Source organism: Macaca fascicularis, chromosome 16, assembly GCF_037993035.2.
Source record: "Macaca fascicularis isolate 582-1 chromosome 16, T2T-MFA8v1.1".
Classification (NCBI taxonomy): Eukaryota; Metazoa; Chordata; class Mammalia; order Primates; family Cercopithecidae; genus Macaca; species Macaca fascicularis.
The window spans coordinates 79,712,676-79,736,685 of record NC_088390.1 but is presented as its reverse complement, the minus strand read 5'-3'; the positions used below and the strand labels follow the sequence as shown (position 1 = coordinate 79,736,685).

The following is a 24,010-nucleotide window of genomic DNA, read 5'->3' as shown; positions in this document are numbered from 1 at the left end:
GAAAGAAGGGAGGGAAGAAGGGAGGGAGGGAGAAAAGAGAGAGGGAGAAAGAGGAAAGGAAAGGAAGAAAAGAGAGAGAGGGAGGGAAGAAAGGAAGGAAGCAGGAAGGGAGGGAAGGAAGAAGAAAATGTACTCAGGAAAATCCATTTGTATAGTGCTTCTCAACTGGGGACTACTTTGGCCCCAGGGGACATTGGACATGTCTGGAGACATTTTGGTTGTCACGGTGTGGGAGTGCTACTGGCATCAAGCAGGTGGAGGCCAGGGACACTGCTGAGCATCCTGCAGTGCACAGGAAGCCTCCACCACAGAGGCATCTGTTCCGAATTCCAGTACTGCTGAGGTGTGAGAAGCCCTGCAGGAGGGGCGGGGCAGTGAGGCTGGCGAGAGAAGGAAGCCAAGCTCGGGCCTGGAATGAATCAGCGTCCCTCGTCCCTCCCTCGTAGGGAAACGGCCTCATCCTGCTCAATCGGGGACAGCGCAGGGCCGGGCTCGGCCTCGTTTCAGGCAGGAGCAAAGGAGCTGGGTGGGTGTTTGTCCCTCCTCACCGTCAGTCCTTGCCTAGGGCTGCACTGAGGAGCTGTAAGTTCTCAGATCCTAGGGCTCTGGGAGTCTGAGGGTGGACCTCTGACCCGGAGAGAGGTGCTGGCTGTACCCAGGTGTGAGAACTTGCAAGGATCCTGCGTGCACAGAATTGGGCTTGGAAAGGGACGCCGGGCATGAGCCCAGATCACCTCCTTTCCTCCCTGGAGAAAGTCCAGCCCCCTCCACTACGGCCTGGCCCACTCACCTGCTCCTCCCCCTCTGCCACCTCCAGACCGCCCGCAGCCCCCCAGCAGGCCCGTGGTGCAGCAGGAGGATGTGAGAGCACGCAGCGTGCTGCTGTCCTGGGAGCCGGGGAGCGACGGGCTCTCCCCTGTGCGCTACTACACCATCCAGACCCGCGAGCTGCCCAGCGGCAGGTGGACACTGCACTCGGCCTCCGTGAGCCACAACGCCTCCAGCTTCATTGTGGACAGGTGAGGCCCGGATCCATGCCAGCATCCCCGCCTCCCCTCTCCCCACCAGGACCAGCGGCGCTCCTCCACTGGGTAGGGGGCCTTCTGGAAACACCTCCAGCCTGCCCCCAGCTCTCCTCCTGGCATGCACCACCCAGGTGGCCTCCGCGTCCACTCTCACCCTCCCGAATTAGCTCTATCCTGCTCTCCTTCACTCTGTTCTCTCCAGAACCCTGTTAGGTTGCCTCTTAATTATCTATTTCTGAAGCCTAGAAGTCCCCCTTTAGCGAAGTGCCTGTCATCGTTCATTAGTGATTCTTCCAGCCGGGTGGCATCTTCCTCTCCAGCTTTAATAGGGGAGTGGAGTGTCACTCCGAAATTCTAGCTTCAATTTAATTCTGAGTGGGTTGTATTTTTTATATTCCAGTTGATGTGACTGGGAGTTTTGAGCAATACTTTCTTCCCCGCCTCTCCCACCCCCTATAAATCTAAAAGAGAGACGTTTACTCCGAGAGGAAGTAAGGCTTATAGAGATGAAGTACTGCTTAACTCTTGAGAACCTCAGCTCTTCCCTAATTTACTACATTTGAAAGAGAGGCTGGGCACGGTGGCTCATGCCTGGAATCCCAGCACTTCGGGAGGCTGAGGCAGGAGGATCACTTGAGGTCAGGAGTTTGAAACCAGCCTGGCCAACATGGTGAAACCCTGTCTCTAGCAAAATAGAAAACTTAGCTGGGTGTGGTGGCACGTGCCTGTTATCCCAGCTACTCGGGAGGCTGAGGCACGAGAATCGCTTGAACCCGGGAGGCGGAGGTTGCAGTGAGCCAAGATCGCACCACTGCACTCCAGCCTGGGCAACAGAGTGAGACTGTCTCAACAACAACAACAACAACAAAGACTCCATCTCAAACAAAAAAAAAAAAAGAAAGAGATGGCAGTTTGTGGGGCAGCGGAGGAGTTTGTTCCGAGTGGAGGCATTGGTGCTTTTGTGGCTGCATGGTTCTCCGAGGTGGAGAAGCTGCAGGCATTTTCTTCCCGGGAACCTATGGCTTACAACTGGGGCTAAAGGCACTCCAAGCTGGCATGGTCTGGAGGACCTGGTCTAGGTGCTTGGGACTCCTGGGGCCAGGTCCCAATTTGTCCTCTTTGTAGCAAAGCTCCTTTCTGAGCTTCGGTGTGCCCTCTGTGTAGTGGGCCGGCACCCCACACCCTTTCCCGAGCAGGGGCGGATCACGGAGACTCCCTGGTGGGGGCCTGGGGGCGAGGCCTTTAAGGAGCACCTTGGCTTATTGGCCCTGATTTCCCCCCACAGGCTGAAGCCCTTCACGTCCTACAAGTTCCGAGTGAAGGCGACCAATGACATTGGCGACAGCGAGTTTAGCGAGGAGTCGGAGTCGCTGACCACCCTGCAGGCCGGTCAGTACCCCTTCCCCAGCAGTCTCTCTGTCAGCCCACTGGCTACCTCCCGGGCACGGCGCATTCTCTTCTGGGAGGAGGTGGCCTCCAAAGATGAGAGGAGCATGGGATCCACTGGGCCTTCAGCTCCCGGGGTAGGGTCTCAGGGAGGCTTGGACCAGAGACACCTTTGCCAAGGGCTCAGGCTCCCAGGCCCAGCCTGGCCTGTGGCGCATTCCTTCCTCGTGTCCCACAAGCGGCCAGTGAGCGGGACGGGAGTTCCCAGCAGCAGCAGAAGCGGCCTGTGGCTCCGAGGAGCAGAGTGGAGGGGGCTCTGGGACCCTGGGGTTTGGGCTGGGTCAGTTCACAGCCCCTGCCTCCCTCCCCTTTACACGAGCCCTTTGTTCTGCAGCAGTCGGGCCAGCAGGCATGGAGGGTGATGCAAGCTGGACCTGCCCCTAGTCCAGTATTAGCAGAATCTGGCCCCAGTGGGTTCCTGGGGGGCTTGAAGCTGTGGCCCCCAGAACCCACCTGTCTGCTTCTCTCCACAGCCCCCGATGAGGCACCCACCATCCTCTCAGTGACGCCCCACACCACCACCTCCGTGCTAATCCGATGGCAGGTACGGCCCAGCAGGCAGGAAGCTCCGTGAAGACCCAGACGAGCTCTGCTCTGGGACTGGAAAGCCAGCAGTCCCCACCAGGGCTGCATGGAGCCCCCAGGTTCTCTGCCCCCAGAGCACCTGGGAAGCCATGAGAAATCCAGGCGTGTGCGTGCGATAGAACAGTCTATATACCGCGTGCCCACACATACACACTCACACAACACACCTCATTACACTCTCCAGATAGTCACATCAGGCAGGTGCTGTCATCCCCTTCTGCAGACGACCACTGAGACTCAGGGAGGGGACCCGAATGGCCCCAGGTCACACAGCCCGTGAGTGGCAGGGCCAGGTGTATTAGCCTCAGGCCTGCTGAGTCCTCGGACTGGAAAGTGCTTGGTGCTGTCGGGGCCCCCAGAGTCCCCATGAAGCCCCACTGGTCAGTGAAGGGATTCCTCATAGAGACCTATGCCCATCACTATCACTGTGCAAGTAGAGAGGAAATGCCCCCCTTCATCCATACCCCTTCCAGATGCCCACTCTTCACTGGCACTGCCTGCTCTGCCATGGCCTGGGGAAGACCAGGCCAACCTCAGAGACCAGGCTGCTCAGGGGTCCTGCCCTGCGGGGCCCTCCTGTGCCCTCTGAAGTCTGCCTTGGCTCAGCAGGTCACCCACATGAGAGGGACCCCTGGCAAAATCCCATCTCTACTAAAAGTTCAAAGCACTGAACTCCTGTCACCACTTCTCCAGATCAAAGGGGCAGGCACTCCCCTTCAGCCATCTGCCGCCCCACAAAGGGAAAGCCCTTGAAGACAAAGCCAGGAGGACCCCCCTGCCGCCCCACAGCCTGAGACACAGCCTCAAGGAGAGGACGCTCCCTTAGATGAACATTACTTAGTGCATCTGTGACCAGGACGAGGCTGGAGCAACATGGCGGAGGGGGCAGGGAGGTGCCCGTGGCAGCCGGGGAAGCCATTAAGGAGCTAACAAAGGCTGAGTTGTTTCAGCAGGTTTTTGGTTTTTGGGGATTTTTGTTTTGTTTTGAGACAGAGTCTTGCTCTGTTGCCCAGGCTGGAGTACAGTGGCCCGATCTCGCCTCACTGCAAGCTCCGCCTCCCAGCTTCACGCCATTCTTTTTCCTCAGCCTTCCAAGCAGGACTACAGGCATGTGCCACCACCCCCAGCTAATTTTTATATTTTTAGTAGAGATGGGGTTTCACCATGTTGGCCAGGCTGGTCAGCCCGTTCTTTATAAGCAGTATCATTAAGAAGTAGTTTCCACCTTCTCCCGAAGCCTGTTCTCCAGCTGAGCTGTAGACAGGAGAGGAAGCAAAGGAGAACTTGATGAAGGGGTGAGGGGTGCACTCACCCTTACTTATACTAAGAGTAGGAGAGGGCTCAGCTTGTAGGAAACACCAGGAAGTATTATCCAGGCAGGGACCAGCAGGTCTGGGAAGGCTGGTGATCGGGTGAAGGCAGCCCTTGAAGACAAAGGAACTGAAGAAGGAGCGGCTCTAGGAAAACAGCTGTGTGCTCCAGGCCCCAATGATGCTGTGTGATCTTGGGAAAGTTCCTTTACATCTCTGAGCCTTAGTTTCCTGCTTTGGTAAAAGGCGATTACGGATTCCTGCCCTTCCTTCCTTCCAGGGAATGCTGCAGGGATGAAATGGCCTCATCAGAAGTGCTTTGTAAATTTAAAATGCTCAATATTATTTTGATTTATTTTCCTGGTTAAAACACAGTCCCTGCTCTGTGGCTGCAGAAGGCATGATGAGAGAGCGTGGGGCGGGGTGGGTGGTGGTCCAGGTCCCCTCCTCATCCTCTATTCCCTTCCCTGCAGCCGCCAGCAGAGGACAAGATCAATGGCATCCTCCTGGGCTTCCGGATCCGATACCGGGAGCTGCTCTATGAAGGACTGAGGGGCTTCACGCTTCGAGGCATCAACAACCCAGGCGCCACATGGGCCGAGCTTACCTGTGAGTGACACTTGGGAGCCGGGGGAATGGGTGGGACGGGGTGGTCACCCTCACCTTCCCGCTCTGGAGCTCTCAGCTTCCTGGAACCACTCTAACCTGAAACCCTGCCTCCCTCCCCTGTCTGTGCCTCTCCTTCCTCCCATCCCATTCATTCATTTACTGAATATTGACTGAGCACCTTCTATGGGCCCTGAGACACTGTGGGGCACACCGATGATCCAGACAGGCAAGGTCCCCGCCCTCTTGGAGTTGCAGGCTGGAGGAGGAGCCAGGCGAGCTGGGAAGGAAACATTCTAAGAGGGCCTAAAGCCAGGGCCAGGCAAGCCTTCCCTGGCACCAGCACTGGTGCTAACACAGAAGGATGATGCCAAGTTAACCAGGACAAAGAGACAGGGACAACCTGGTGCATGAGAAGGAGCACCCTGCCCTTGAGGGACCAGAAGCCTCACCTGGTCACACCCCAAAAGCAGTAGTCCTGGCCCCCTCTTTTTCCTGGGGGAAGTCACTGCCCTGCCTGTCCTGGGGACCCAGCCTGCCCCCTGGAGTGAAGGAAAGAAAGCAGGGAGTTCAGGTGGAAATGTCAGGGAGGGCCGACGCCCAGATCACAGCAAGGGAAAGATGTGTTTGGACTTTTGTGTTAGGAGCCACTTTGGTGGCATGAGGATGATGGCTTAGCCATGGTGGGAGGATGGGGAGCCAGAGACAAGCACCTAGCTGGAGGCTGTTGCAGTCACATAGCAAGAGAGCACGAGGTTGGAACCGAGGCTCAGGCTCCAGGTGGACCGAGGCCAGTCTGGGAGATGATACATGATGGGTGCAGATGCTCCAGGACGCCAGGTTTTTTGGGGTTTTTTTTTTTTTTTGGGTGGGTTTTTTTTAGACGGTGTCTTGCTCTGTTGCCCAGGCTGGAGTGTAGTGGTGCAATCTCAGCTCACTGCAACCTCCACTTCCTGGGTTCGAGTGATTCTTGTGCCTCAGCCTCCCAAGTAGCTGGGACTACAGGTGTGCGCCACCATGCCCAGCTAATTTTTTATTTTTATTTTTATTTTTTTAGTAGAGATAGGGTTTCACCATGTTGGCCAGGCTGGTCTTGAACTCCTGACCTTAAGTGACCTGCCCGCTTTGGCCTCCCAAAGTGCTGGGATTATAGGTGCAAGCCACCGTGCCTGGCCTGTTTTTTGGTTTTTCAAAGTAAATCAGTCACTCACATAATAATTATTTAGTATTCCACATTGGCAGACAATTAGGTGCATTTATGACAGTTAAGAGCTTTAGACAAAATGCTGCAAAGTGGTGCAACCAATAAAATATTTTACAGCACAGCAGATAGCAACAATAATTAGAACACCTTGGTACATAATGAAAGAAAAAACTGAGGTTTTCCCAGTGGCTCAAAGCTGATGTTCATCTACACCTTTGGCTTGTTTGGGTCTGAAGTGCTTGTGTTCACCTAACATTTGGACTCAGACCACTAGAGATTTTTATAAAGAGCCTCCTTCCCTGAATATCTTCTATCCACCTACCTGGGACTCCATGACTGATGCATAGAAGAGAGCAGCAGGCAGGGGTACCCCAGAGGACTGGGTACTCAGGTGGGTGTGGGACACTCACCCCAACAGACTAGCAGGAGAAGGGGGCAGTTTAAGAGCCTCTTCTTTTTTTTTTTTTTTTTTTTTTTTGAGACAGAGTTTCAGTCTTGTTGCCTAAGTTGGAGTGCAATGGCACAATCTCAGCTCACTGTAACCTCCACCTCCCAGGTTCAAGCGATTCTCCTGGCTTAGGCCTCCTGAGTAGCTAGGATTAAAGGCACACACTATCACACCCAGCTGATTTTTTGTAGTTTTAGTAGAAACAGGGTTTCACCATGTTAGCCAGGCTGGTCTCGAACTCCTGACTTCAGGTGATCCACCTGCCTTGACCTTCCGAAGTGCTGGGATTACAGGTGTGAGTCACTGTGCCCAGCATTTTTTTTCTTTCTTTCTTTTTTTTTTTTTTTTTTTGAGACAAGAGTATTGCTCTGTCGCCTAGGCTAGAGTACAGTGGCATGATCTCGACTCACTGCAACCTCTGCCTCCCAGGTTCAAGCGATTCTCCTGCCCCAGCCTCCCAAGTAGCTGGAACTACAGGCATGCACCACTATGCCTGGCTAATTTTTATATTTTTATTAGAGACCAGGTTTCACCATGTTGGCCAGGCCGGTCTCGAACTCCTGACCTCAGGTGATCCACCCACCGTGGCTTCCCAAAGTGCTGAGATTACAGGCATGAGCCACTGTGCCCAGCTCAGCCTCTTCATTTTCACATTTCCTCCCTTGGTTCTCCCAAGCCTTTTGTGCCTGTCTTCTAGTGAGTTAGCAGACAACAAAATGATTGAGCATGTAGCAAAGAAATATTAATACAAAAACTGAAGTAGCTGATCTGACAGCATGCCTTTTTGGTGGACATTTTTTCTTTTCTCTTTTTTTTTTTTTTTTTTTTTTTTTTTTGCCCACGTGTGCTTGTGGTTGTGATTTTATATTGCCTGTGTATAATACAGTCATATTTCCTAGTAGTAAAATTGTTTGTGGTTCATATGAGGAAATTAACGACTCCAGTATTTCATGCTGTTTCCAGGAACTCTGCCCTGAAACAAGGAAGACAGTTGGGGGTGAGAGGGTGCCCCAGAGATGTCCCTAGAGATGCTGGGCTACAAGGGGCTCACATCACCTTGGGCCGGGGCACACCAGGGTGGAGGGTGGAGGCAGACTGTCCAGGGAGCCTCCACCTTCCCCTGCCACCACTGCACTGTTATCCTGGCCTGTAACTCAGCACTGGAAATCTGGAAACATTCTTTCTGTCTGTTCACACCGTCAGCCCCGCCTGGCCGGGGTTTCTTTGTGGGTGGGGATGTGTGGGCACTAACCTCCTCTGTCTGCTGTCTCCCTCTGCGCCCCGCCCCGGCACCCCCACCCCATAGCCATGTACTCCATGCGGAACCTGAGCCGGCCCAGCCTCACCCAGTACGAGCTGGACAGTAAGTCTCCTTGCATGGCGGCTTCATTGCGGGCCCAGGCCTCCCACGGGGACTGGGAGTGGGGCCTCGAGAGACCTGATCACAGCTGAGGAAGTGTGCCCACCCCAGGGGGCTTAAGGAACGGGACTGCCCTGAACACAAGTGATAACCCTAAACACGTGGAAAAGTAGGCCGATGCCAGGGAAAGTCTCCTTCAAGCCTGCCCTCTGTCCGGTGTGGGCTGGAAAAGGGAAGTGTGTAACCCCATGCTCCGCTGGGTGGAGGGACAGTGACAGCGGGGCCGCAGCAGGAGCTGTTGGACGCTGCTGGGTAGGTGGGCAGGTGTCCACGTGGCTGCTGCCCCATCTAGTCGCATTGAAGGCACTTCTCGGCCCAACTGGGTCTTACAGTCTGGCCCCGCACCCGGAGGGAGGTGACAGCAGTTTTAGTCACCTGCGTCCGTCATCCTCCCATGCACTAGGCATGTTCCTTCTGCTTGCACGCCCCAGCCCTTGATCTTTCTCTAAAGCCCCAGCCATGGTTCTTCCTGAGACCCAGGGTCTCAGGCAAGAGGGTTTCATGCTCAGGAGAAAATAGCACTAATTTAAGGCTAAATTCCCTTCCTCCTTCTTCCGTCAACCAGTGGCCAACACAGGCTGCATAAACAGCTAGGCAAGGGTGACACCCCTCTCACAGCCCTGCTGAAGGGTAGACTCCACTCAGGCGAAGGGAGCAGGGGCAGGGAACCCAGAGAAAAGAGTGGAGAGGGTGGGAGAAACTTTCAGCCACAGGAGACAGTGACTGCATCCGTTTCTTGCAGCTGCATCCCATTCCCAAGTTCTGCCAGGCGTTCTCAGCCAAGCACCTCAAACTTGGCAGAAACATCAGGTTTCTTACTCCAGAATTCGCATCCAATGTGCCCCTCCCCCCTGGAGCTAAGCCCTGCTGTGCAAAGAGTTGGTGGATGGGGACTCTGGGCATCTGTCACGGTGGGGAAAGAGGACACGCTGGGGGTAGCGGGAGAAGCTATGGCCAGGCATGCCCAGGACAGTTTTGGTTTACACTGGTTGTCCCAGTGTAAATATTCATAGTGCTTTTCAGTCTCAAAAGTGTCCAGTTGAGAAATAAAATGTACGGTCACCCTAGGCCAGGAGGCCAACCAGCATGGCCCTATGTCCAGATTGGCACGGAGCATCCCCTGGGGGCCCCGCCTCTCACCTCCTTCTTCCTGCACCTTCACAGAGGGGACTAGAATGGCGTGGGTGCCTCATTCCTCCCCCGGCAGCCTCCACCCTCCCTGGGGGGCACCTTCCCTGCAGGGACAGTGACCTCAGTGTGCTTCCCCTCCCCCACTCTCCCCCATAGACCTGAACAAGCACAGGCGGTACGAGATACGGATGAGCGTGTACAACGCTGTGGGCGAGGGGCCCTCCAGCACCCCGCAGGAGGTCTTTGTCGGGGAGGCAGGTGAGCAGCGAACACCCTGTCTGGCCCCAGCATGCCTTTCCCAGCCCCACCCAGTTCAGCTGGAAGAGGCGGAGTCTGGGCTCCCCATCCCGCCCAGCCCTCCTACCCTCCCAGGTTTACTCGCATGCTCACTGCCTACCCTGCACGCCCTCCAGTGCCCACAGCAGCACCTCGTAACGTGGTCGTCCACGGCGCCACGGCCACACAGCTGGACGTGACTTGGGAGCCACCTCCGCTGGACAGCCATAATGGAGACATCCAGGGGTACAAGGTAGGGTGCCCTCGGGCAGAGCAAAGAGGTGCATGGACGAGGGGCCAGGTCGGGGGCTGGGGAGTAAGTCATATGTGGGAGGCATGCAGGTCCCCAGGCCCTCCATTCATCCAGCCAGCTCCTGCCGCCTTGGCTATTTGGACCCAATTCGCAGAAATATTGTACACTTGAAGCTGAACCACATCCATCCCCTCCAGCGTCCTGATGGCAGGCTGAGCTTAGGTGCAAAAACTCTAGCCATCCCTCGGCTCATACCATCTCTGAGCAGCACACACATCCCTCCCCACCAACCCCCAGCCCCATACATAACTTAAGACCCCTCCAAGGGGCTTTTGGCCCCGTAATTACAATATTGATATTAATCAGATAGCCAGTTAGCAAAGAAAGCATCACTGCCTAGTATTTGGAAATCACTGTTTAAAAATTTCTAGGCCAGGCACGGTGGCTCACACCTTTAATCCCAGCACTTTGGGAGGCCGAAGCGGCCAGATCACCTGAGGTCAGGAGTTCGAGACCAGCCTGGCCAACATGGTGAAACCCCGTCTCTACTAAAGATACAAAAATTAGCCGGGCAAGGTGGCGGGTGCCTGTAATCCCAGCTATTTGGGAGGTTGAGGCAGGAGAATCGCTTGAACCCGGGAGGCAGAGGTTGCAGTGAGCCAAGACCCTGCCACTGCACACCAGCCTGGGCAACAAGAGTGAGACTCCGTCTCCAGAAATTAGAAGGAATGTGTCTGCCTGGTTAGAACAGCTAGAACACATAACCCTTAGCTGTGTCTGCCTCCTGCACCAGTGTCCAGTCGACTCTCATTCTTGGCAGCTGGTTGTTACTCCAGAGAAGAGCCCCAGTGCCATGGCCTAAGTGGGGAGTAGGAGAGACGCGAGGCACCTCATCCCACAGGTGGGAGGAGTGTCAGCAAAGGGAAAGAGCTTACCCAGGTCACACAGCTCATTAATACAGGTAGCCCCGATTTAGGACAAAATCCAGCATAGGAGTCTCATTGCATCTGGGGTGAAGGAGGAGGAAGAAAGGAGGAAAGGCATGTTGCCAAGGAAGCCCTAAAGAAGAATGACACCCCTCATGGCATTGCCCAGGAGCACCAGCTGGGAAAACTAAACATTGCCCCCCTAGCATATGCCTCCCACGGGAAAAGAAAGGGGCCAAGGCAGCACCAACAGCAGTTTGGCAGCCACCAGACTGTTGAGGCTTGGAAGTTAATATACAGACCCGGGAAAATGTGTGGGTGCACAACACCATAGATAATACAGCAGAGGTCTACGCGCTCCAGAAAACATAACCCGTACCTGAGCGGAAACTGTGGAAAGGAATGGAGAAAATGCTACCTCTTGGACATGTGATAACCAACGTACTGACATCAACATTCGCGAACATCAGTGATGCATTAACTTCATCAACCAACAAGCACAGCAAAGCTGGTACTGCACTCCCGTCAGACTGCACACAACTGGTGCGTGGCAGGCACATTCATGCACGTTCTGAGAGCTCCAGTCTTTCAGTTGGTCAATGACATGTGTTTATTGAGCAGTTACTGTGTGCCCAGCATTGTTCTCAGAGCTGGGAATAACGCAGTGAGCAGGGACAATGTGAGCTTAGACATTAGAGAGAGAAGACCAACAATGGACAAAGGAAATAATACCGCCAGGTGGTGGTAAATGAAGCAGGTTAGGGGAGAGCCAGATCCATGGGGAGGTTTGAATTTTTTTTCTCTTTTTTTTTTTTTTTTTGGACGGAGTCTTGCTCTGTCCCCAGGCTGGAGTGTAGTGGCGCAATCTCAGCTCACTGCAACCTCCACCTACCAGGTTCAAGTGATTCTCCTGCCTCAGTCTCCCAAGTATCTGGGATTACAGGCGCCTGCCACAATGCCCAGCTAATTTTTGTATTTTTAGTAGAGATGGGGTTTCACCATGTTGACCAGGATGGTCTCGATCTCTTGACTTCGTGATCCGCCCACCTCGGCCTCCCAAAGTGCTGGGATTACAGGAGTGAGCCACCGCACCCGGCCTGAAATTTTGTTTTGTTTTATTTTATTTTACTTTATTTTATTTATTTCTTTTTTTTTTTTTTTTTTTCCTGAGATGGAGTCTTGCTCTGTCGCCCAGGTTGAAGTGCAGTGGTACAATCTTGGCTCGCTGCAACCTCTGCCTCCCAGATTCAAGCGATTCTCCCACCTCAGCTTCCTGAGTAACTGGGATTACAGGCGCCCGCCACCACGCCCAGCTAATTTTTGTATTTTTAGTAGAGACAGGGTTTCGCCATGTTGGCCAGGCTGGTCTCAAACTCCTGACCTCAGGTGATCTGCCCTTGGCCTCCCAAATTGCTGGGATTACAGGCATGAGCCACTGTGCCCAGCCAGGGTTTGAAATTTTAAATGGGTTGTTAAGGACTGGGCTCAGTGGCTCACAACTGTAATCCTGGCACTTTGGAAGGCTGAGGTGGGTGGATTGCTTGACTCTAGGAGTCCAAGACCAGCCTGGGCAACATGGTAAAAGCCTGTCTCTATGAAAAGAAAACAGACTACAATAACAGAATTAGCCGGGTGTGGTGGCGCATGCCTGTAGTCCCAGCCACCGGGGAGGGAGGAGGGAGGAGTGCCTGAGCCCAGCCGAGTGAGGGTGCAGTGAGCCATCATTGCACCACTGCACTCCAGCCTAGATTAAGACTCTGTCTAAAAAAACAAAAGGGTTGTTAGGAAAGGACTTAATGAGAAGGTGATATTTGAGCAAAAACCTGAAGGAGAACAGGGCCCAAATCACATAGATCCAGAAAGAGAGGAAAGAAGAGCAAAGGTCTCAGGGTAGTCAGGTACTTGGGGTGTACAGAGAGCCTGGTGTGTCCCCAGAGTGAGTTCCAGGGAGCACGATGGGACACGAGAAAGCCGGGGCTGGAGCACCTGGGGCCCTTCGGGGCTTTGGCTTTCACTCTGAGTGAAGTCCTCTGAGTGGAGGACTGGGACCTGTAGAGGGTCCCGCTGGCTGCTGCGGTGAGCGTAGTCTGAAATGGGGAAAGCCCAGAAGCCGTGGGGAGGCATCTGAACCATCCAGGTGGGCCATGAAGGGGGCTCAGATCAGGTGAGAGCTGGGTGAGAAGTGGCAGCACTCGGTTAGTCCTAACATCAGAGCTGGTAGAATTTGCTAACAAATCAGGCTGGGCGTGGTGGCTCACACCCCGCCTGGCCAACATGACCAAACCCCATCTCTACTAAAAATGCAAAAATTACCTGGGTATGGTAGCACATGCCTGTAATTCCAGCTACTGAGGAGGCTGAGGCAAGAGAATCACTTGAACCCAGAAGGTAGAGGTTGCAGTGCACCAAGATCACACCACTGTATTCCAGCCTGGGCAACACAGCAAGACTCCGTCTCCAAAACAAACAAACAAAAAAAAATTTACTGACAAATTGAACATGGAGTGGGATAAAAGGGAGGCAACAAGGACAGCCCCAGGGTCCGTAGGATGATGGAGCAGGAAAAGACAAAGCTGGTGAAGGAGGAGGCTGGGGAGATCTGGAGTCTGGTTCCAGATGTGTTTGGTTTGAGACGTCTGTTGGACATTCAAGGGAAGACAGAACAGAGTCAGAGATGTATGTCTGGAGTTCAAGAGAGAAGGATCAAACCAGAGATGTGAATTATGGAGTCCTCAGCATGTAGATGGTACTGAAAGCCAGAGATTAGACAAGGAAAGATAGAGAACAAGAGAAGTCTACAGATTGAGCCCTGAAACCAAAAACGGAATGATGTCTCAGAGCTCATGGGAAGAACATGCTTCCAGAAGGAGGGAGAACCTCTGGAATGGGAGAAAATATTTGCAAACCATACATATGACCAGGGGTTAATAGCCAAAATATGGAAGGAACTCATCCACCTAAAGGGAAAGAAAATGGGGCAAAGGACCCGAATGAACATTTCTCAAAAGAAGATACATAGGCTGGGCACGGTGGCTCACACCTGTAATCCCAGCACTTTGAGAGCTCAAGGTGGGCAGATGACCTGAGACCAGTAGTTGGAGACCAGCCTGGCCAACATAGTGAAACCCCGTCTCTACTAAAAATACAAAAACTTGCTGGCCGTGGCGGCAGGCACCTGGCTGAGGCAAGAGAATCGCTTGAACCCAGGAAGTGGAGGTTGCAGTGAGCCAATTTCATGCCACTGCACTCTAGCCTGGGTGACGGAGCAAGACTCTATTTCAAAAAAAAAAGAAGAAGAAGATATATAAATGGTCAACAGGTATCTGGGAAGGTGTTGAACATCGCTCAGCCTCAGGGAAATGCAAACCAAAACCACAGTGAGATATCCCATCACACCTGCAAGGATGGCTGTTATCAAAAAGTCTAGCTATAAGTGGTGGTGAGGGTATGGGGAAAAGGGAACCTTTGCACAACTGTTGGTGGGAGTGTAAATCAGTACAGTCATTATGGATAATGGTATGGAGGTTCTGCAGAAAATTAAAAATAGAACTCCAATGATCCAGCAATCCCACTACTGGGTATTTATCCAAAGGAATTGAAATGAGGCTCTTGAAGAGCTATCTGCAGGCCCATGTTAATTTCAGCATCACTCACAGTAGCCAAGATGTGGAAATAGCCTAAATGTCTGTGAATGGGTGAATGAATGAAGAAAATGTGGTTTATACACAGTGGAATACCATCCAGTCTTGAAGGAAATCCTGCTGTTTGCAACAACACGGATGAACCTGCAGGATATTACACCAAATGAAATGAACCAAGCACAGAAAGACAAATACTGCATGACCTCGCGTATATGCAGAATCTAAAACAATCAAACTCATAGAAACAGAGTAGAGCGGTGGTTACCAGGGGCTGAGGGAGTGAGGGATATAGGGAGACGGTCACAGGATACAGCGTTTCAGTGAGGCAGGATGAATATGATCTAGATCTAATGTATAACATGGTGATGATAGTTAATGATACTGTATTGTACACTTGAAATTTGCTCAGAAGGTTCTTACCACAAGAAGATGATGAACATGTTAATTAGCTTGATTGTGGTAATCATTTCATAATGCATATGTATATCAAAACACCATGTTGTATATACCTTAAATGCATAAAGTTTTAGGGTTTTTTGTTTTGTTTTGTTTTGTTTGTTTGTTTTTGAGACAGTCTCACTCTGTCACCCAGGCTGGAGTGCAGTGGCGCAATCTCCACTCACTGCAACCTCCACTTCCTAGGCTGAAGGGATTCTCCTTCCTCAGCCTCCCAAATAGCTGGGATTACAGGCACCCACCACCACACCTGGCTATATACAGATGTTGTCAATTATACCTCAATAAAGCTGAAAAAAGTAAAGAAAGGGCAGGGAATTGGGCACAGTAAATGGCAAGTTCGTGATTATAATGGTGCACTCCCATGCCTGCCCCTGTCCACATAAGGCATTTATTCTTCCGGCAGATACTGATTGAGCACCATGGATGTGCCAGCCATGATTCTAGGCGTTTGGGTCCCAAGGGAGCCACATGGACCAAGATGCCCGCCCTCTGGAGCCTGCATTCTGGCAGACTCATCAGTGTGCACTGCAGCTCAGCAGTGTGCCCCGTGGGGACCAGGATCTGGGCTCAGTCCCTTTATGTCCTTTGCACAAGTGTCAGTCCCTCTCACTATGAATCATCAGCTAACAAAGCTCTGCAGAATGCAGCACTCACAAACAAGACGCACCTGCCGGAGTGCCTGGTTTGTGAAGACAGCTGTCCCTGAGTTCTAGGCCCTGACCCACTCCTCACCCAAGAGCATGACCACAGCCATTGGCCCTTCCTCTCCTCCACCTCCCCAGTGGATAGCTCCCACGGGCAGGGCAGAAAAGCATTCTGAGATATGTTTCCTCTTTTCATGGCTTTTCCTGACCTCACTTTTTTTTTTTTTTTTTTTTTTTTTTGACTGAGTCTCACTCTGTTGCCCAGGCTGGAGTGCAGTGGCACTATCTCAGCTCACTGCAGCCTCCACCTCCCTGGTTCAAGCGATTCTTCTGCCTCGGCCTCCTGAGTAGCTGGGATTACCGGCACCTGCCACCATGCCCAGCTAATTTTTGTATTTTTAGTAGAGATGGAGTTTCGCCACGTTGGCCAGGCAGGTCTCAAACTCCTGACCTCAGGTGATCCACCTGCCACGGCCTTCCAAAGTGCTGGGATTACAGGTGTGAGCCACCGTGCCTGGCATGACCTCACATTTTCTTCCAGTTGTCACCCATTTATTTGGCCCCTTTACAGCAGAATTCCTCAAAAGAATCTTCCGTATTCACTACCTCCAATTCCTCTGCTTTCATTCTTCCTTGAACCTGCTCCAAGTAGGTTCCCGTCCCCGCCACCCCACCGAAGCTCTTCCTGCCAAAGTTGCCCATAATTCCTGTGGTGCTCATATTAAGTCAAATAGCAGGCTTATCCCGCCTGACTCAGCAGTTGTGTTTGACACGTGGATCTCTCCTTCCTCTTAAAATACTTGCTTTCCTCGGCTTCCCTCGCTAGCTGTTCCTCCCCACCAACCACTGAATGCTCTAAATGCTGGAGGCCCCCAGGAATCAAGCCACGACCCTCTTCTCTACCTAAGAGAATCCGTTTATTCTCCTAGTGTGCACTCACGGCAGATCATCTGTGTGCTGATAATGGCAGACTTTTAGCATCAGCCATGACCTTTCCAAATCCGACAGGAACTTTGTTAACCGTTGTACCCCCATTACTATGAATGCACGAGTGAATGAATGATTTCATAAATGACTGCCTCAGCTTTCATTCATCTACCCATATGAGAAGAATCTGCTTTTTATTTATTTTTATTATTTTATTTTATTTTATTTTATTTTAGAGATGGAGTCTTGCTCTGTTGCCTGGGCTGGAGTGCAGTGGTGTGATCTCAGCTCACTGCAACCTTCACCTCCCAGGTTCAAGCGATCCTCCTGCCTCAGCCTGCCAAGTCACTGGGACTGCAGGTGCACGCCAATACTCCTGGCTAATTTTTGTATTTTTAGTAGAGACAGGAGTCTTGCAATGTTGCCCAGCCTGGCCTTGAACTCATGGGCTCAGGCGACTCCCCTGCCTCAGCTTCCCAAGTATTAGGATTACAGGTGTGAGCCACTGCAACCTGCCCTCTCCTCCTTTCTAAAAAAGAAATTTCTACAAAAGAAATCCCCATCTCTGCAAAAGAAAGAGCTGGGTGTGGTAGCACCTGTATGTAGTCAGAGCTACCTGGGGGGCTGAGGCGAGAGGATGGCTTGAACCTGGAGGTCAAGGTTACAGTGAGCCAAGATCATGCCACTGCACCCCAGTCTGGGTGACAAAGTGAGACCCTGTCTCGAAATAAAATAAAATAATATAGGAGAGAGGGCTGGGCATAGTGGCTCACACCTGTAATCTCAGCACTTTGGGAAGCCAAGGTGGTTGGATTGCCTGAGCCCAGGAGTTCAAGACCAGCCTGGGAAACAAGGCAAGACCCCGTCTCTACAAAAAATTGAAAACTTAGCTGGGTGTGGTGGTGCTCACCTGTAGTCCTAGCTACTCAGAAGGCTGAGGTGGGAGGATGGCTTGAGCCCAGGAGGTCAAGGCTGCAGTGAGCTGTGATCGTGCCACTGCACTCCAGCCTGGGCAACAGAGTGAGGCCTGCCTCAAATAAATAATAAAGGGGGAGAGGTATTGGAGAAAAGCAAGGATTTCATGGTAACAAGATGTCCTAACTGCCACCCATAGATGCCAGTATGGACACTATTATTAGCTCTTTCTCACTTTATGGGCTTCTTCCACGGAAACGAGAAATTGAAAAGCTGGTGACATGCAGAAACCTCATTGGCCAGCAGGGGGTGCCAAATGACCTCCAATGCTGCATGTGGGCTGGGCCCGACTGGTCGCTCCCTGGATGGCCTGTCCTGGAACTAGCAGAAGTGTTAACCCGTGCTACATAGGAAGTGATTGAAAACAATGGCCAGGCTCGGTGGCTCACACCTGTAATCCCAGCACTTTGGGAGGCCAAGGTGGCGGATCATGAGGTCAGGAGATCGAGACCATCCTGGCTAATGTGGGGAAACCCCATCTCTACTAAAAATACAAAAAATTAGCCGGGCATGGTGGCGGGCGCCTGGGTCCCAGCAGAGGCTGAGGCAGGAGTATGTCATGAACCCGGGAGGCGGAGCTTGCAGTGGGCTGAAATCGCGCCACTGCACTCCAGCCTGGGCGACAGTGTGAGACCGTCTCAAAAAACAGAAGGAAAAAGAAAACACCATGGGGCATCTGTTGTGTTCCTGGCCTAAAACCTTCTACAGCCATGGGGTGCCTTAGGAAACTGGCCAAGTACCTGGGTGAAACCCTTAGAACCTGCACCCCTCACGTGGACCCCAGGAAGTACGTGTCCTTAACCTCACTGAACGTACGACAAAACTGCAGCTCCGGAAAGTCACCTGGGCAGGTCCCGCTGCTGTCAACGGTGCAGCTGGGATTCAGCCTCCCGCTGCCCGCCGTCTTGGCTGAGGCTTCCTCTGCAGCGGGCCTCGTTCCTGTTAACCAGCAGCTGCTGATGCAGTGGGCCCAGGGTGGCCCTGAGACTCTGCATCCCTCACCAGCTCCCAGGTGACATGAGGCCACCAGCACTTGCACCACGCTCTGTCCGGATAGACTCCACACTGCCTTATCCCCCCAGCTCAGCCTCCCGTAGGACGGATTTGCTTTATTCCTCCAGGAACTGTACTGAGTGCTGACGTGCCAGTGCTACGCGAAATCCTCCAGGCATGGCGGGAAACCACAGACACCTGGGGACCATGCCCTGGAGTTTACTGTCTGGCAGAGACCAGGGTCTTGGCTGTGGAAAGGAAGGTTCTGGAAAGGTTTCTAAAACTGTTCTTAAAGACTTTTTTTTTTTTTTTTTTTTTGAGATGGAGTCTTGCTCTGTCACCCAGGCTGAAGTGCAATGGCATGATCTTGGCTCACTGCAACCTCCACCTCCCAGGTTCAGGCGATTCTCCTGCCTCAGCCTCCAGAGTAGCCAGGACTACAGGCACCTGCCACCATGCCTGGCAAATTTTTTTGTATTTTTAGTAAAAATGGGGATTCACCATGTTGGCCAGGCTGGTCTTGAACTGCTGACCTCAAGTGATCCACCTACCTCGGCCTCCTAAAGTGCTGGGATTACAGGCATGAGCCACCGCGCCCGGCCTCTGAAAGACTTCTCTGCTGTTTCCTAGGTGACTCACAGCAATAAAGGTGTCTCGTAGACTACAGGTCAGCAGGGACAGGAGGGACGCTCGTCGCCCCTGTCCCCCTCACTCCCACTTCCTTCTGTTTCCACAGATTTATTTCTGGGAAGCCCAGCGGGGGAACCTCACGGAGCGAGTGAAGACGCTTTTCCTGGCTGAGAACAGTGTGAAGCTCAAGAACTTGACGGGTTACACGGCCTACATGGTCAGCGTGGCCGCCTTCAACGCCGCTGGGGATGGGCCTCGGAGCACCCCCACCCAAGGCCAGACCCAGCAAGCAGGTGGGAGAGGGGGCCTTGACGGGGGGTAGGTCGACCACAGGGGGTTGCAAGAGGACCCACCCGGCATCTGGGCTCTTGGCAGGCGTGGAGGCAGCTGCCTTATCCCCCCGAGGATCTGGGCATGGTACCCAGGTCCCTGGAGACGCCCTCCCGAGTGGGAGAGCCCAAGCTCAGGAAAGAGAGGCTGTCCCCATAAAGCCTTGAGAAACCCCCACATCTCATCCCTGTCCTCCCCATCCTTTGCCCCACCTTGCAGAGGGACAGTCAGCACCCCAGCCCCTCCCAGCCAGCTTACTTCTGCTCCCTGCCTTCTTCCCACCTGCCTTCCCTCTGTCTCTCTGGCTTTGTTCGTTCCACAAATACTGAGTGTCTTATGAGCCTGTGCCATGCTAGATGCTAGGGACACAATGGTGAGACCAACAAGGTCCCTGCCCTAGTGCGGGGCACAGATTATAAGCAAGTTGATGACGTAAATGCAGACGGGGGTCAGCACAGGTGACCTAAGAGTGGGGCAGGAGTGGGTGGATGGCTTTGGATAGGTTCACCCACAAAGGCCTCCCTGAGAAGGTGAGACTTGAATGAGCAGAGGCCAGCAGGGGCCGGGCATGGTGGCTCACGCCTGTAATCCCAGCACTTTGGGAGGCCAAGGCGGGTGTATCACCTGAGGACGGGAATTTGAGACCAGCCTGGCCAACATGGTGAAACCCCATCTCTACTAAAAATACAAAAAATTATCTAGGCGTGGTGGCACGTGCCTGTAATCCCATCTACTCAAGAGGCTGAGGCAAGAGAATCGCTTGAACCTGAGAGGTGGAGGTTGCAGTGAGCTGAGATTGTGCCACTGCTGCCCTCTAGCCTGGGTGACAGAGCAAAAAAAGAAGAAAAAAAAAAAAAGACAAGAGGCCTGCCATGGGATGCTCAGGAGGTGGCAGAGGGTGTTGGGGGTTCCAGGCAGAGGGAACAGCAGGTGCTAAGGACTGGAGGCTGGAGAACAACCAGGGAACATAGAGAAAGCCAGGTGGCTTGCAGGAAAATGGGGTGAGAACTCGGGGTGGGGAATTGGGATTGGGATTAATTATAAGTACAATGGACCACACGTGGTGTCTCACACCTGTAATCCCAGCACTTTGGGAGGCCAAGCTGGGTGGATCATTTGAGGTCAGGAGTTCGAGACCAGCCTGGCCAACATGACGAAACTCTATCTGTACTAAAAAAATACAAAAATGAGCTGGGTGTGGTGGTGCACCTCTCTCCAATCCCAGCTACTCAGGAGGCTGAGACAGGAGGATCGTTTGAACCTGGAAGGTGGAGGTTGCAGTGAGCTGAGATTGCACCACTGCACTCCAGCCTGGGTGACAGCGCAAGAATCTGTCTAAAAAAATAAAAAAATTTAAAAGTACACTGGGAAGCCATGGGAAGGCTCGAATAGTTGAGCAACAGGGTCTGGTTTACATTTAGAGAAAAGTGCCCCGACTGCTGTGCAGAAGATGGCCTGGCAGAGGGGAGAGAGTTGAGGCAGGGAGGGGAGATCAGGAGGCTGAAGGGTGGCAGGTGCAGAGGAGAGGGCGCTGATGAGAATCCTGCTGCCTGTGTGCAGAGCAAGCCTGGTAGTCAGGCACTGTCACACTTAACCCTCCCAGAAGCCCCGTGGACAGGCAGGGCAGGTGGCACCCTCATTTCACGATGAGCCAGGGTCGCCCGGGAAGTTATGCTATTTGTCCAGGGTTGCCCAGCTGGTCACTGGGGGAGCAAAGGCTGGAACCGAGGATTTCTGAGAGGACCAAGCGTTCTGTCCTGGTGGTCTGGAATACTGGCCTTTTGCCCCGGCCTCCCTTGAGTATCTTGTTCACCCTGCTGCTTCCTATGCTGTCAGTGACATGTGGCTTTTAAAGAGCTACAGAGAGCACACCTGTGGCATCAGTTCTTCATTATGACCCTCTTTGGGGACAAGCCCTGGCTCCAGGGAACCCTTTCCCTCCACCTCCCCCAGGGTCTGACGGTGGCCAGGATGAGCATGAGCCACTGAATGTACGAGTCTGTCCGTCCGCCTCCTGTCCCAGCCACTCTCTTGTCAGTGTCGTCTGCCGGATGCGAACCCCAGGGAACCCGAGGCTTCCGTCACTGTGGCAGCAGGACAACATGTTCTGTCCCACGTCCCTGTAGCACAGAGCAGGCAGGAAGGGCCCCCTGAGCTCACCTCCCTCCTTCAAAGACACTCGCTGACTCTGCCTCCCGGGGCTGGAGCCGGAAGCGGGTCTGGATTAGCTCCGGCTTGGTGGGGAGGCAGCACTGGACAATAATAGCCTGGTCATCCTCCCCAGGCCAGCTGGGGATGCCGCAGATTGGGACGCTTCCTGCCCTTCCTCTGTCCTCCCCTTCAGGGAAGCCCCCGCCCCATGTTTTCGGGGTTGCCACAGGGTTCTCAGTCCAAGAAAACATTTTTCCCAGAGGGTCTGACTGTCCTTGGCGTGGCTCCCCCTGACTGTGTGGGGCCTCGGTGACAAGCCCTGGAGCCCCAGGAGGAGAGGAAAGCCATCTCCGTCTGCTGTGGTTCTGGCATCTTCTTTGTTTAGCACCCACCGAATGTTCTGAGGCCCAGACACCCCCTACCTTCTCCTCCATGGAAGCCAAAAGATGAACCCCACAAAGTCAGGAAATGGCCTTGTCCCATGATGACCCTGGGGGTGTGACAGCTTGTCCCACACTCATAGCCCAGGCTCAGAGACTTAGCAGGGAGAAGCCTGAATTCTGCAACTTGAGGGGAAAATCGAGTTCTCTTTCTTCCCAGTTCTTAGGACTCCGATACTGGACAGTTGAGAGAGGAGAAGAAGGGGGCCTGGTGACCTCCAGTGACCCCTCCTGCCCGCCCTTTCTGATGAGCCCCACACTCTTGTTCCTCCCGGGCTCAGACCCAACACTCCCGCTAGCTCCTTGGAGCTGCACCCAGGGCTTTGAACTTCCACAGAAGAAGGAAACAAAAATGCTTTGCTGTCTCCCGCAGCCCCCAGTGCTCCCAGCTCCGTCAAGTTCAGTGAGCTGACCACAACCTCGGTGAATGTGTCCTGGGAAGCCCCGCAGTTCCCCAACGGCATCCTGGAGGGCTATCGGCTGGTGTACGAGCCCTGCAGCCCCGTGGATGGTAAGTGGATACCCCAGCATGGCTCCCCAGCCCCTCACTTTGCTAAAGCTCGCTCTCGTATCAGCACCCATCGCAGCCACTACACATGAGTGAGGTTCAGTGAGCATCTCCCCATCTTATAAACACAGAAACTGAGTCCCAGACAAGGGAAAGGGTATTTCCAAGGTAAAACAACAGCAAGTTGAGGGCAGAGTTGGAGGAGAGATCCAGGTCTCCTAACTTCCAGGCAGAGAATCGTTAAATATATTCTTCCCCCTTTGGTCGATGGAAACAGGGAGGAAAGGAAGGGAAACCTGAGTGGACAGGGCTCTGTTGAGACCATAAAGAAAGGGGGCAGCCAGGGACAGTGGCTCACGCCTGTAATGCCAGCACTTTGGGAGGCAGAGGCAGGTGGATCACCTGAGGTCAGGAGTTCCAAGACCAACCTAGCCAACATGGTGAAACCCTGTCTTTACTGAAACCACAAACTTAGCTGGGCTAATTTTGGTGGTGGCGGGCGCCTGTAGTCTCAGTTACTTAGGAGGCTGAGGCAGGAGAATCGCTTGAACTCGGGAGGCAGAGGTTGCAGTGAGCCGAGATCACGCCACTGCACTCCAGCCTGGGCGACAGAGCTAGATTCCATCTCAAAAAAAAAAGAGAGAGAAAGAAAAAAGAAAAGAAAAGAAAAGAAAAAGAAGAGAAGAGGGGAGCCCCTGAGGGTCCTACTTTGCCCTTTCCCAAACCTTAGGGTTCCCAGCTTTACTGTGTGTTAGTCCTTCTTTAGCTTTTGTGGGAGTCAGGAACCCCTTTGAGAATCTAATGAGAATCTGACCAAAGCTTCAGAGCCTCTCCCCAGGAAGATGCACAAGACCAGGGAGGTCCCTGTACCCCCCACTGCCATCTGTGGACCCCAGATCAAGAGCCCTGCTCTGCAAATGACCTTGCTCTTGTCCTTAACCCTGTTCCTCTGAATGGTCTTCCAACCCCTTCCTCCGGGCCCCAGCTGGGACCGTGCCCCATTTCTGGGCTCCTAGGCTGGTCTGCGCAGCCCCTGACAGTGGGCATCTGGCACCTGCCAGCTTTCTATCCCTGGTAACATGCCTAGAAATCCCTGCTATTTTGTTACCAACGAACAGCCTATGAGGACGGGATTTAGGTAGGAAGGAAACTGCACTCCTCACTGCCTGGGACTAGTCCCAGCCAGGTGCTGGGGGTGTGGCTGACCCCTGGAGCCACACCTCTCACTCTCACCCCCTCCAATCACTGAGCCTGGCAAGAACAAGGGGCGGAGCCCTGGGACCAGCAGTTCTGGGTCAGCCAAGGGAACAATGGCCCTCAGTCTTCCCTGCCCCACCTGGGTGCCAGCAGCTCATTCTGCAAAGGGGAGCTGTGTGTTAGAACACCAGGGGGCAGCCGGGCCCGGCAGGAGATCCAGTCGGGTGCCAGAGTGGGGCAGAGGACAGCAGTCCCCGAGACAAGGTACAGGGGGCCAGCACAAGCCCTCTTCACAGGGGCCTCAACCTGGCCTGTCCAGGACCCTCTCGACTTGACCAATGTGAGCTCTTTGCCTTCCAGGTCCACAGTCTGGTGGGATCTGGACAGTGTGGCTCAACTCCACGGCCCTACACATTCCCATCTTCCCAGAATAGCCCAGTTAATAAGTATAGCAAGACGAGGCCCCACCTGGCCAGCCCAGTGTC

At 53.4% G+C, this 24,010-nt stretch overlaps 1 protein-coding gene across 2 annotated transcripts in view; it reads left to right on the top strand.

Moving 5' to 3' along the window:
• The window catches only part of SDK2 (sidekick cell adhesion molecule 2), a 313,701-nt gene that overhangs the window by 258,900 nt on the left and 30,791 nt on the right, over positions 1–24,010 (top strand). The window contains exons 30-38 of one of the 2 annotated variants that reach the window (XM_005584828.5): positions 818–1,019; positions 2,311–2,414; positions 2,945–3,015; positions 4,840–4,975; positions 7,931–7,987; positions 9,332–9,433; positions 9,589–9,704; positions 19,006–19,192; positions 22,194–22,331. In XM_005584828.5, the coding sequence (XP_005584885.3) occupies positions 818–1,019; positions 2,311–2,414; positions 2,945–3,015; positions 4,840–4,975; positions 7,931–7,987; positions 9,332–9,433; positions 9,589–9,704; positions 19,006–19,192; positions 22,194–22,331 (1,113 nt within the window). The remainder of the gene's footprint in view (positions 1–817; positions 1,020–2,310; positions 2,415–2,944; positions 3,016–4,839; positions 4,976–7,930; positions 7,988–9,331; positions 9,434–9,588; positions 9,705–19,005; positions 19,193–22,193; positions 22,332–24,010) is intronic. The other variant, XM_005584829.5, reaches the window with a different exon arrangement.